This window comes from Pogona vitticeps, chromosome ZW-PAR (assembly GCF_051106095.1).
Source record: "Pogona vitticeps strain Pit_001003342236 chromosome ZW-PAR, PviZW2.1, whole genome shotgun sequence".
NCBI classification, from domain to species: Eukaryota; Metazoa; Chordata; class Lepidosauria; order Squamata; family Agamidae; genus Pogona; species Pogona vitticeps.
Genome location: NC_135800.1, coordinates 6,552,284 through 6,565,190, shown reverse-complemented (window position 1 = coordinate 6,565,190; position 12,907 = coordinate 6,552,284). Strand labels below are relative to the sequence as shown.

Sequence of the window (12,907 nt, the reverse complement as noted above, 5' to 3'; positions counted from 1 at the left end):
GCACGAGCGCGCGCGTACCAGCCAATGAGGACCCAGGGGCATGCATTTTTTTGGGAGATGATGGGCGTGTTACGCGTGCCTGCTGATGCTTTTCCGGGTTAAGGTGGAAAGGTGGAAGTGAGGGAAAGAGAAAGAGAGAGAGAGAAATAAAAATAAAAGGGGGGGGGGAATCCTGGAAAGAGACCCGGAAGTTTATTGCTGGGGTTCAAGCCAGCTGTTCCCTGGCCACTGGGGTGGGGGAAAAAAGGAGACGCAGGCTGGTCTCGAACCTGCAGCCACCAGGTGAGCAACCCAAGGGGAGGTTTTATTGCGATCATGGGGGGGGGGGGAGGAAGAGAGGAGGGAGGCCGCCGGGAAGAGCAGGTGGCCTTGGAGCCCCAATTCCGAAAGATGATGATGAAGGGATGATGATGAAGGGAAACGGCCGCCCTCTGATGGCATAAAAACTGGGATCGCCCTCCTGGAAAGAGGGTTCATCTCAGTAGCCCCCAGAAAAATGCAAAAAGGGGGGGGCTAATGGAGTGGATTGTGCAGCCTTGGTCAAGCTGCAAGATCTTGTGCAAAAATCTAGGCTCCCCCATTATTGCCACGGCTTCCCCCAGGAAGGCTGGCCCCCAGCAGCAGCACGGCCGTACGGGTCTCTGGGATGGCAGATGATGAAGACTCTTCCCCCCCCCAAAAGGCAGGCATTTTGGTCCGGCACAGCAGGTGTATAAAGCCCCCTTCTCTCCCCTCCGAGCCAGGTGGATGATGTTGAGGAGGGGGTGGGGAAGCCGCCAGAAGCAGGTGGTGGGGCCTCACCTTGAGTCTTGTGTCCACTTCTGGACACCGCACTGCAAGAAGGATGCTAACAAATTGGAACAAGCTCAGGGGAGGGCGACAAGGATGATGATCGGGGACTGGAAACCAAACCTTATGAGGAAAGGATGAAAGAACTGGGCCTGTTTCGCCTGGAGAAAAGAAGACGGAGGGGTGATAGGAGAGCACTTTTCAAATATTTGAAAGGCTGTCCTACAGAGGAGGGGGCAGGATCTGTTCTCGATCATCCCAGAGTGCAGGACACGCAACAACGGGCTCAAGTTAAAGGAAGCCAGATTTCGGTTGAATACCAGGAAAAACTTCCAAACTGTTAGAGCAGTACGACTTCACTTTTCTATGATTCTAGGAGTTTGCAAGCCAACGAGCCACACACACCCCCACCACACAATCCTCTGCTACTGCATTTTGCATCACAGGGCTACGGTTACAGAGGACGGGGCACCTCTTGGGAGCAGACATGGGGGGCGATTCCTTTGCTGACATCACTGGGTTGAAAACATTTATTCCCCGCCTTTCTCGAAACACAAATGTGCACTGTTAGTTATGGTTTCTGATTAAGCCATCATCTCCATATAATGGTGTGTTGGGGAGTGATCAAGGAGTTCGTGGTTTATCCTGACGCCTCTAATGTATCTAAAGAACAAATAATTCTTGATTTTTTTTTTATGCTTACACTCCACCCTTCCTTCTGCTCCCCATGTGATTGCCCACAACGATCCTGTGACGCAGATCAAGGCTGAGAGATGATGAACCAAAGGGAGCTCTCATCCAGAGTTAGAAAAAGTAACTTTTTTGATTGGCTTTTTAAAAAAAAGGATGATTTCCAAATTTGGCTCTCTCCCCACTGCACCTTACTTCCCTTCCCTTTGATTTCTTGAAACATTGAAATTATCTTCTTCTTTCCCCCCCAGCTTCCTTTCTGAGACTGTGCTGTGACGATGGCTGCCGACTCGGAGGTGCTGCATTTCCAGTTCGAGCAGCAGGGCGACGCCATCCTGCAGAAGATGAACCTCCTTCGGCAGCAGAACCTCTTCTGCGACGTCTCGATCTACATCAACGACACCGCCTTCCACGGCCACAAGGTCATCTTCGCCGCCTGCTCCACTTTCATGCGCGACCAGTTCCTGCTCACCCAGTCCCAGCAGGTGCGCATCACGATCCTGCAGAGCGCCGAGGTGGGCCGGAAGCTCCTCCTCTCGTGCTACACGGGCGCGCTGGAGGTGAAGAGAAAGGAGCTCTTGAAATACCTCACAGCGGCCAGTTACCTGCAGATGGTCCACATCGTGGAGAAGTGCACCGAGGCTCTCTCCAAATACCTGGAAATCGATGCTGCCGTGGAGGGCGACGGCACGGGTGCGGAGAAATGCCACTCCTCCCACACGGAGCTGGGAGGCGGAGAGGATAGCCTGGATAAAGACTGCGAAATCATTGAGATCTCCGAAGATGGCCTCGATCCTTTAGAGAACCGCGTCAAACAGGAGAAAGGGGAGAACTGCCGGCCAGGGGCGCAAAGTTTGAGGTCAGAGCAGAAGGAGGCCAGAAGCCCTGAAATCTCAACCATAGAGATTGGGTACAAAGATGACGAAATCTGCATCTTCCAAATGGACGCCCTCAACACGCCGAACGTGGAAGACGAGCAATTTTCGCAACCTTCCACCTCCTCGAAAACAACTTTGTATTTCCCTGAAACTCAGCACTCCTTGATCAATTCGACGGTGGAGAGCAGGATGACAGATGTCCCCGGGGCTCCGTTCCAAAGCTTCGGGAGCGAGCATTCGGAAGGACCCGTTGGCGCCATGGGCGGGTTCCAAAGCCCCGAGGACTCCAGCTGCTACCCCTGGCGGCACCAGTGTCCCAAGTGTCCCAGGGGGTTCCTCCACTTGGAGAACTATCTCCGCCACCTGAAAATGCACAAACTCTTCCTGTGCTTACAGTGCGGGAAGACCTTTACGCAGAAGAAGAACCTCAACCGGCACATCCGCGGTCACATGGGCATCCGTCCTTTCCAGTGCATGGTGTGTCTCAAGACCTTCACGGCCAAGAGCACCCTTCAGGACCACTTGAACATCCACAGCGGAGACCGGCCCTACAAGTGTCACTGCTGCGACATGGACTTCAAGCACAAATCCGCCCTCAAGAAACACCTGACCTCTGTGCACGGAAGGGGCGGCATGGAGAAGACAGCCTTCGACACTATCACGGAAGTCAGAATAGATTATGACTAGAGGTGGCGATTCGGGCAGGTGCAAAGGTAAGCCTAGGAATCCTCCATCGTATGGTGTCAACCCCTGCGCGCCAGGCATGTAAACGCAATCCAATCGTTCGACAGATATTAATGTGGTCTCACAAATAGCTGATCACCGGTAACCGATTATGTACCGTATTTTTCGCTCCATAAGACACACCTTTCTATAAGACGCACCAAATTTTTAGGAGAAGAAAACAGGAAAATATAATCTGTTTTCTTCGCTCCATAAGACGCACAGACTTCCCACCCCCCTGTTTTGTGGGGAAAAAGTGCATCTTATGGTGCAAAAAATACGGTACATTTGTTGCATCAAATATAACAAAAAGTCTTGTGGCACCTTAACAACTCACAGGCCTATTTCCTCAGTCATCACCACGTTAGTCTGACTTAAAGGGGCCACGAAACTGTTTATGATAGGTGATCATTTCATCTAAGTCCCCCAACCAGCTAGTTCTGTTGTGATTTTTTAAAAAAATAATCATTGTTTCTTTTGTTCCGCTGAAGCCACAAAATAGTTATATATGTGTGAAGAAAATAATTTCAGGGTTTTTTATTGTACAGTACCTACAGTGTCTTTTAGGCGCTTTATAAATGGCAGTTAATTATATACTGTACATCGCTTCTGCAACTTTGCTCTTGAAAGTGAGGTGATCTCAGATAACTGCAGGATTTTGGAGACTATTCTGAATTCAGCATTTAACTGTGAGTTCCTTTCATGGAAAGTAAACTGCAGGATGGCAGGGAAAAACCTTGAAGGCTTCCACAGGTTTATGTGAGATGACACCTTGACATTTTCTTTTCTGCTCTTTTTTTTTATAAAAGGAAACAACCTCGCATGTGTCTTCAAAGCTTCCTGTTTGAACTTCCTGCTTCTGTCACGGAACGCTGGCAGCGTCCAGAAGGGGGATAAAAACTGCTATGGAAGACTTAATTTCAGAATGAAATGGACATATTTACCAGACCAGCCAGACTCAAAACAAAAATCTCATCTCCCTTCTTTCCAGCTGAAATATTCCGGACCCTTTGATACGTTTTCATATAGATGTGGATTTGTTCAGTAAAGAGATCGGTTCATCCCTATGGCGCACATAGATTTCCTGGTTTGCAGTGGGCTGTTCCATTAATTGCTATCTTATTTTCTGAAGAAATGAGGTGTTCGAAATCTGACACCCACTGGCAAAGGTAAACAACAAATATAAATTTTTGAAGCCTTTCTGACGCCTTTGTAAATACCTATATACATTCCATTGGCCACCCTGACTCACCCTGTATGTATGTCTCCAGAACATGAAGGGAAAAGGAAGGTCCGCTCTTAACCGGAGATGAACATGCCCCTGCTCCACCTGAACTAATTTGTTTTGGGTACTTTTCCAGTTGGTGTGATGCCCTTTTTCGGCTCAGAAGTTGTTTTTGGTTCGCAAAAATCCACCGCTGAGAAACACCTTCATTATGACAAAACACACCTCCCACAAAATAATGTGAAATCTTTTCTCCATCAAGTGCTGCCTTTTTTCTTTTTTTACTCTGTTGGTTTGTCCTGCTTTTTTTCTCCTAAAGGTACATATAAATAAATGTTCTGATGTGTTAACGGTCCAAGTTACCAGCCAAACTCTCTGTATTTCGGAAGCCGGCTCTCTCCAGTTGTGGCTTCTGTCGTCCTCCCGGTTGGGAGGGCGCCGGCTTGAGAAAGCAGCTGTATGTGAATTTCGTCCTCTTGCCTGCTGTTTGAAGACTCCTCTATTTGACTCCGTTGTGAAAGTGCTGTATAGGTGTTTATGCAAACAGACGTGTCCCTTTTCACCCAGAACGGCTCCCTGGCCGCTTCAACCCCTGCCTTCTGCTACAGAGCAGCAGCTTTCATCTCCTGCTTCTTGGTGAGCCAATTGTTTTTCTTCTATTCCGTGACCTATGTTGAAAATAAAATTTGCTCAGAGTTGATGGAATTCTTTCTGCCTCTGTCTTTTTTTTCTGAGTTATTGCATCCAAGCACATTCCAGATCAGAAAAAAAGTCATTTAAAAAAAAAAGGTTAGCACTTTATCATTAGAGTTTTGTTTGTTTTACTTCTTCTGCTTCTTCATATGTTTATGACTACTATCTGCAATAGATGGAAACCCAATAAAATCCTTAGCAGGATTTGCCTGCCATAACATTTTTTAAATTGAGGAAATAATAATAATAATAATAATAATAATAATAATAATAATAATAATAATAATAATAATAATAATAATAATAATAATAATAATAATAATAATAATAATTTATTGTCATTGTAAGTATATACACAGTATACAGTATATAATAATAATAATAATAATAATAATAATAGATCTTGGTTGAAAGATTTCAAGTAGTCTTCTTTCCATTTTTAAACAATTAAACTGAATTAATTTTCAACCGCAGCTACAGGTGTGTGAGAGAGTTTCTTTCCCTAATTACTGGCTCTAAATCTATACAGAAAAGTACAGAAAGTTATTTAAAAATTAAAATACAGCTGATTTTAAATGTGATTTTATATACATTTTATAGAAATTTATATAACTTATTCTCTCCTGACTTGGTCTGGGGTTACAGGCAGAGATAGGGCGATAGATTCAAATAATAATTAATAATTTGAAATCTTGCAGCAGTTTTTCAAAGCAACGATGAAGGTACAGTATTAATTTTGATGCATAAATCTGAATCAATTTGACTACCGCCCATCAACTGCCGCGCGCCCTTTCCGCATCCAATCAGGATCCTCGCTGGTCCGGTCCTTTTTTCAGGCCGCGCCCACTGTATGCAAATTAGCAACCTAGAGGCCACGCCCCTTCTGAGAGCCAGGAAGGGAACGAGGAGAGAGGCACGCAATGCTGAACTCTATGGCCTTAGTTCCTGTCTGGGAACGCTCCTCTCGTTGGCGGGCAGCATTCCCGCGCTTGCGCCTCCGCCCACGTGACCAGAAGGGAAGGCGAAGGGGGCGGGAGGGCGGGGTTTTGCCCCTCCCGCCCGCCCGCGCTCTTGTCTCGCGAGAGGAGGGCGGGGCCAGGGTGGGCGGGGCTCCCGGCTGTCACCGCGATGAGGAGACGCCGCCGCCGTCGCCGTCGTCGTCGTCGTCGCCGACGCTGGGCCGCTCCGGGGTGCGCCCCTCAGGGGGTGTGAGGAGAGGCCGGGCCCTCCCGCAGGTACGCGGCCCGAGAGGAGGGGCGGCGGCGGCGGCGGCGGCGGGGTGGGGCAGGGCGGGGGAGGGGGGGAAGAAGGTGAGGGCCTGGCCAGCGGCGGCGGCGGCAGCAGCGGCGGCGGAAGAAGCAGTTGCGGCGGTTGCTATTACGACGAGGTGGGTGGCCCCGCCCCCTCCCCGCCCTTCCCCCCCTCCCCCCCTCCCCTTCAGCGGCCTCTGTTCAGAGGGGAGGGGCGTCGGGGGGGGAGTCCCTTCCCCACTCCCACCTCAGGTCCCCCCCCGGTGGCTGTGGGGGGTGGAAGGGACCCTTTCCCCCCCGCCCCATAACCAGAGGGAAAGGGGGGGTTGGCACCGCCAAAGCACGCCCCGCCCCCACCTCCTCCAGACATTGGGGGGAGGGGCGGCCCAGGGTATCATCACTCCCCCCCCCACCATTGCGGGGGGGAGAGAGAGGGGGAGAAAGCAGGGCTGCCTCTCCTAATCCCCCCCCTCCCCGGAGATCCTGTTCCTTAGTGGGGAAGGGGTGTGTGCAGAGCAGGGAGGTCTCTTCCTGCCCCCACCAGTAAAGACCAGTATGTCTCTTTAAACTGGAGTAGGTGGTTGGGTGGGCAACGTGTGGCCATCAGGCTATTCCTGGCCTGCACTCTCCCCCCCCCCAAGGCTGGCAGGGGGGTGATGGAAATTGTAGTCCAGCAACACGGGGAGGGCTGTAGGCTTTCCACGCCTACTTTTAAGTTCAAGATCCCACCACCTCCGCATCTTCTTTGTCCCTGTCTGGTCCTGAAGAGAAGGAACTTTGGATGTTCTGGACTGCAAGTTCCATTATCCACCTCAGTTGGCAGTGCTGGCTGGGGCTGATGGAAATTGTGGACTGAAGAAATGTAGGGTTGCGTTGGTTCGTGAGAGCCCCCTTTCCTGGTTGCAAGACAGCTGAAAGTGGAGATTCAGAGGACGACTGAGCACCCGCAGCCCAGAGATTTAAAAGGCTGAAAACAAGCTTTTAGATTGTGCCGAATGGTTCCTCTGGCATAAATATCTGATGATATGAGGTCACATGGCCGGATTTGTAGTGTGCCTTCTTCAAGTATATACCGATTTCATTCCCACACACTCAGTGTCATACACACAGTGTCAAATCAGGTTGCTGAAGTCTCCCAGGACAGCGTCCCATGTGACACCTTTGTACACTGAAAGCACAGTACATATCCAAGAAATGGTTGACACACATCTGGATTCAGTTGTTTTTCCCTATGTGAATAAGTTTCTGTGTAGGGAGAAAAGGCAGTTGGTTTTCTCTCCATGTATTTATTTGTAAATATTGCATTAGTTTTTCTTCCCCGGGGATTTTTAAACAGACCATTTCATCACATTCAGATTTACAGCTGTCCCCCCACATTGTGTTCACTGCAGACAAGAGAATGCTTCGGATAAGATGATGGCTGAACCATTGTTGCCCTGTGCAATTTAAGCGTAGCTTTCTGCCACTGTGCCTTCCTGCTCATGAGAATGCTAATGTATGGGCTGGTGGGAACAAGGGAGGATGTGGCAGATGTGTCTGGCTAATTCGGTAGCTGAAATATGGCGGCACTTCAGAGAATCAAATTCCTTTCCCCCCTGCATCTTATGGTGAGATTGATGAGGCCAGAGGATGGAGGAAATGGCCTTGATGTTCCGTCAGGTGTTGACCTGAACAGGACCAATTTTAATTTCACCTGCTTGTGTTTTATAGTTGAGGAAAGAGGAGGATGTACACTAGAAACTGGCAGGAGGGGATCAGCTGCTGAACTTGATAGCTGTATTTGTATAAATCTGGCCTGTGTCGACTTGAAGGCTTTTGAACACAGTCTCAGAGTTACGGAATAGTTGCGATATGGATCAAAATCATTCTTCCTATTATGATTCCAGCTTTTCAGAAATGGTAGCCTCGAAGCTACACTGGAACCTCTTTGGGCTTCCCTTCACTCTGTCTGCCAGAAGTGCTTTGTTTCATTCAGAACCTTGCGATTTCCAACTGCACGCGATAGACCAAGCCACCATTGAGTCCCGTCCGGGACAAAATTGTCCCGTCTGGGACAAAAGTTCACTAGCTGGTGTAGGGAGCAGAAGTGTCCAAATAAAAAAATATAATTTACTCTGTTTATTTGGGAAAGTAGAGCTGAGCGGTAGCGCCCCTGGTTTGTAGGGTGAGATCCTATACATACGTGTTACCAGCAACTCCAGGGAGTTTATCCGGTAGCAAGTGACAGAAAATACTTCCTGGAAAGCTGCTATAATAGGACTCAGCAATAGAGGGTTGGGCACACGAATATTCTTAACTCCTGCCATGTTTTTATTTACTTTTCCTGGTTTTTCTGCTTTTTTTAGAAAACATTCAAGTGGGGTTTTTAATGATGTTGCTATTTGCGTAAAATGTAAACAAACAAAGCCTTGTTGAATATAGAACAAAACCCAGGTGGTTTGAAATGCAATCGAAAATAGTTTAAAAACCATCACCCTTTCATCCTCAGTTTATCACAAGCACATACACTTCAAACCTGTTCCCAATATTTGTATATTAAAATTCACAATCCTTTCACAAAACCATCTAGCCCCCTGCACATATAAATGTGTGGAAAGACATGATAGATTACGGACAAATTACGAATAAAAATAAACATTCATTATACTATCACATAGATACATTACAGTACCTGTGATGATTTCCAGCAATAAGATTTTTGATACGGTGCCATATCCAATTTTATGCTTATTTTTTTCTTTCTCGGTACAGTTTTAACGTGATTTGCTTAATTTAAAAAAATTAAGTGCAATTTGTGGCAGACACGACGCAATATGCAGAAATAAGTGTGTCTATTTTCTGTAGAGAAGCTTATTTAAGCTTCAAGTCATCATGTCTGAACGATGCAGGGTGCTATTATTGTGACTCTGCCTCTTCCTTTGGCTTTGACTATGACTCAGTTCTCTCTTGCTCTCTGGTTTTCCTAGAAGAAACCTGGTTTCTGAAAGATGGAAGTTGTGTCTGTAAGTAACCTGTAATGTAGCTGATAAAGATAAAGTTTAGAAACGTGGTTTATATTCTCAATATTTAACTTTGGACACAAGCCCTTTTAGTTTCTGTGGGCTTTAGTGTCAGAGAAATACGCTTACAACTGTAGCATGATAGTGCCATCCTAGATATGTTGAGTTGGAAATGAATGTCATTAGTTTAAATTGGACTTAATTATAATTAGGATTAAGGTGTAGGGTGGTGAGCTCACAGAGCCTATATATTTAAATATATAGCTCTTCCAAACTGTAGAAGGCCAGGGCAAGACATTGAAAAGGTCAATTAAATTTTGTCCAGCTAAAAATAATACAAATCTGGTTACTAGTTGTTGTTTTGGCCAGGCACCTGCTGATGAGAGATATACTTCTCCTGAAAATGGAGGTTCTGTTTTATTGTCATGGCTCTTGATTGTAAACACCTTCTATCTGGACGGATTCACAGATGATGGGTGTATTGGTGGAGCAGGACCTCAATATCCAGAGGCATGATTCACTTTGTTGTCAGGTGCCTGCAGCAATATGGAATCGTTCCTATAAAAAGAAGTGGGATTTTTTTAAAAAGAGCATTGCTGAAATTCATGCCATTGGTATGAAACACACACACACACACACCCTGACTATGACATAGGCATGCAAACAGTGGAACTCCTTCAGAGCTTCCCAGGATGTACTAAATGAGAAGATCAGAATTAATGATGGCAAATTTTCGTAGATGTTCTCCAGACCGCCCCCACCTCCAGCTTTTTAAATTTGGTTTAAAATGAATAATACTGTACCATGAAAACTGATATAATGAAGCAGGGTGGGGATATCATATTCAGTAAATACAAGTAAAGGCAACTGGACTGTCGCTGTTCATTTCCTCGTGCCTTATCAGCTTCAGGAGAGTATCACAAAATTGCTCAGTTGGTTGGATGCAGTGTGTTCTGTTTTGCCCCTTTCAGTGATGTGTTTTAATTGCATGGTAAATGCCTGGAGAACTGAATTGTGCGAAACCTTTAAATAATTTTTTTTTAATTGTTGTTGGTTTTATTTATTAAATGCTGTAAATAGGTTTGCTAGTTTAGGAAAGTTAGACCGCTTTTCAGTAAAAGCCTCCTGTCCAGTGCACAGCGCAAGGATTAAATGCTTGCTATCAAATCGCTGCTAAAAATGAACGTAAGGAGAGTGACAGTATAAGAATCAAGCAGTGGTTTTCAATAGGGCGGTGGTATAAAAATTCAGTGTCGCTCTCCTGCAGAGTACCTGAAACGTTGGCCGGTGCATTGTCCGTGCTGAAACGACTGGCAATATCCTTTCCTGCTGCGGAAAGGACAAGATTGGACAATGTTGGGCAAGTGTGTACCGGGGAGAGTGTTGGTGAAGCAACTGCACGCTGATCCTGTATGGTTCTGTAAAGTCGGAGAGTTCCGGGGGAAGCCACAGGAGATTAGCAGCGTTTGGGTAGGTCTGTGTTTAGAAAGTTGATTTTTAGGTCCCCAAATAGGAAATCGCTTAGGGTCTTTGCCAGTGGCACTTTGGAGGATAGGTAAAGGTTCCCCTTGACATTTAGTCGTGCCCGACTCTAGGGGTCGGTGCTCATCCCTGTTTCCAAGCCGGAGAGCCAGCGTTTGTCCAAAGACCGTTTCCGTGGTCACATGGCCAGCGCGACTAGACATGGAACCCGGGAACCAATTCAGCAAAATAGATTTGGTGTATCTGGCCCTGTTAAAACCAGCTTCTGCATTCCGTGCCTGGTTCCTGCAAAGAGTTTCAGTTTAGGACCCATATACAAACCATGGAGGTAGTCTAGCATAAAGATAACTCAGTGCTGACCGTTGGTGGTTGGGCTGTTTCTGTTCAGAAGGGGTTATATTTGTCATACCAGTGTAAACTGGTGGAATTAAATATGCTCAAGTTGCCATAGGTTTAAGACCAGTTTCTTTCAGTTAGTTGTCCTTCCAGGTGTATAAGGTTATAGATAATAAGATGCGCATCCTGTGTATACAGTACTTGGGGAAGAACGAGAGCTGTCGCCCAACCTCTCCAGAGGGTGCTTTGTCGGAAAAGGTGGGTTTCGCATCACTAAAATCTTCCACAGGCAGAATCGTCTCGGATATGAGAACTTGAACGAATCAGAAATAATAAGCTCTCCAAGTGAGGAAGGCTCTGCGTGATGATAAGAACACCACGTCTCCAGTGTTTCCTGCTGCCTAAAGGCATGAGATAACCAAGGTTCCAAACAGAATTGTTAAACAGATGGCCGTAATTAAAATGTGTGCAGAAAAGCCAGCCATAAATCACGAGCGTTCTCGTAAGCATGTTAATGTGTTGCTCTAATCGTACTGCCACACGGCCAAAACCTGATCGAGATACGAAATCGTGAAGCGGGGACTCCGCAGGTCTCCGAGAGGTGGGCAGGGCAGATTCTTGTCTTCGACTCTCACCTTCACCAGCTTGTGGTCGTCCATGTTCCTTCCCAGCTTTCCTAAGGCAGGAGGTCCAGGTCTGACCCCTGACACTTTGGAGACAACACGGTTCTCTCTCGGTCAACGGGGCATTGAGCCCTGTGAAGGCAGCCTCAGAAAGTGGACTCGGTTGGCCAGCCCACCTCAGCCTGCGCCTTAGCAAGAAGCCCCGTGCAGATCCTGAAGCCCTCTGGCAATGCTGCTTCTCCTTCCTAACCCCACTTGTTCCCTGTGGGCATGAATGCTTGCAACCAGAGACCAGGAAAAGAGGAGTAGCCTCTTTCTTGCTCTTGTGACCGCAAGACGAGTTTTAAGAAACGGGGGAAATTTATGATGGAATTGAATTTACTTTATTGTCAGCAGGAAAAGAGTAGCCAATTGAGACTAATTTTCTAAGCTTCTTTCTCCCCCTCCCCCAAAAAATACAGCCACTGTCTCTCTCGTGGTTGTGGGTGGGAAAACGGGAAATCTGAGGCCTGCTTTCCTCCCCAGTCCTTCTACCCATCTCAAACCCGGACGCTTGCTTTCTAGTCTCCATTTAAACAAGGAAATGCAGAAGGGCAATGCAAGCTACGGGACAAAATGCATCTTGTTCTAAAAAAGGGGTTTTCCTCCGGGAGGCTTGGCTGGAGTGTTTGCAGAAATAGATGGAAGCTACACCTGCCCCGTGTGAGGCCAGCGATCTCGTCAGTGCATGTGGTGAAAGCAGGAGTTGTCTGACAAGGCCCCCTCCCTCTCTGGAAGCAAGAGGAGGGGGATCAGCTTGCCTCAGAAGCCAACCAACTGGCTTCCCTGTTGGGTGGGATCTAGAACCCAAGATCTGTCACTGCCAAGCCATGTTACACCTTTGGGTTCAGAGGCTTCTCTGTGGTGCTTTAATGGGCAACCAGCCGATGGGTGAGCACCGCATGCAAAGTAGAAACAGCTCTGCTTTGTCTTCCAGAAGGGGGTAAAGGCTTCATTCCCTTTCTGCGTGCCTACTTACATGTGCCTGTCCCTCTGGTAAGAAAATCAGAGTTCTCAAGGAGAAGTCGGCGAGCAGAATGAATGGTGTTCATTCCTTCTCCTACCCAATTTAATCTTGTTTCAGTGATTTGAAAAGAGGTGCTGAACCTCTCTCCCCTTTCCTCATCACCAGGCATCCCATTCAGCTATTCTTTAGGTACCTGCGATGCCCCTGGTTAAA

At 47.2% G+C, this 12,907-nt stretch overlaps 2 protein-coding genes across 5 annotated transcripts in view; both read left to right on the top strand.

Annotated features, from left to right (window-relative positions):
- Window positions 1–134: 134 nt before the first annotated feature.
- ZBTB6 (zinc finger and BTB domain containing 6) lies at window positions 135–5,010 on the top strand. 2 transcript variants are annotated; one of them, XM_020793437.3, is made up of 3 exons: window positions 135–282; window positions 1,744–3,070; window positions 3,890–5,010. In XM_020793437.3, exon 2 carries the CDS (start codon window positions 1,758–1,760, stop codon window positions 3,042–3,044), a length of 1,287 nt encoding a protein of 428 aa, XP_020649096.2. In that variant the 5' UTR covers window positions 135–282; window positions 1,744–1,757; the 3' UTR covers window positions 3,045–3,070; window positions 3,890–5,010. The 2 variants fall into 2 exon arrangements, with proteins under 2 accessions (XP_020649096.2, XP_078238800.1); XM_078382674.1 differs by having other exon boundaries at window positions 147–282; window positions 1,731–3,070.
- A 1,075-nt stretch (window positions 5,011–6,085) lies between these two features.
- Window positions 6,086–12,907, top strand: part of RC3H2 (ring finger and CCCH-type domains 2) — a 29,579-nt gene continuing 22,757 nt past the window's right edge. For 2 of the 3 annotated variants that reach the window (XM_072984953.2, XM_072984950.2), the window contains exon 1: window positions 6,247–6,385. The gene's annotated coding sequence lies outside the window, so the exon portion shown is untranslated. The other variant, XM_072984951.2, reaches the window with a different exon arrangement.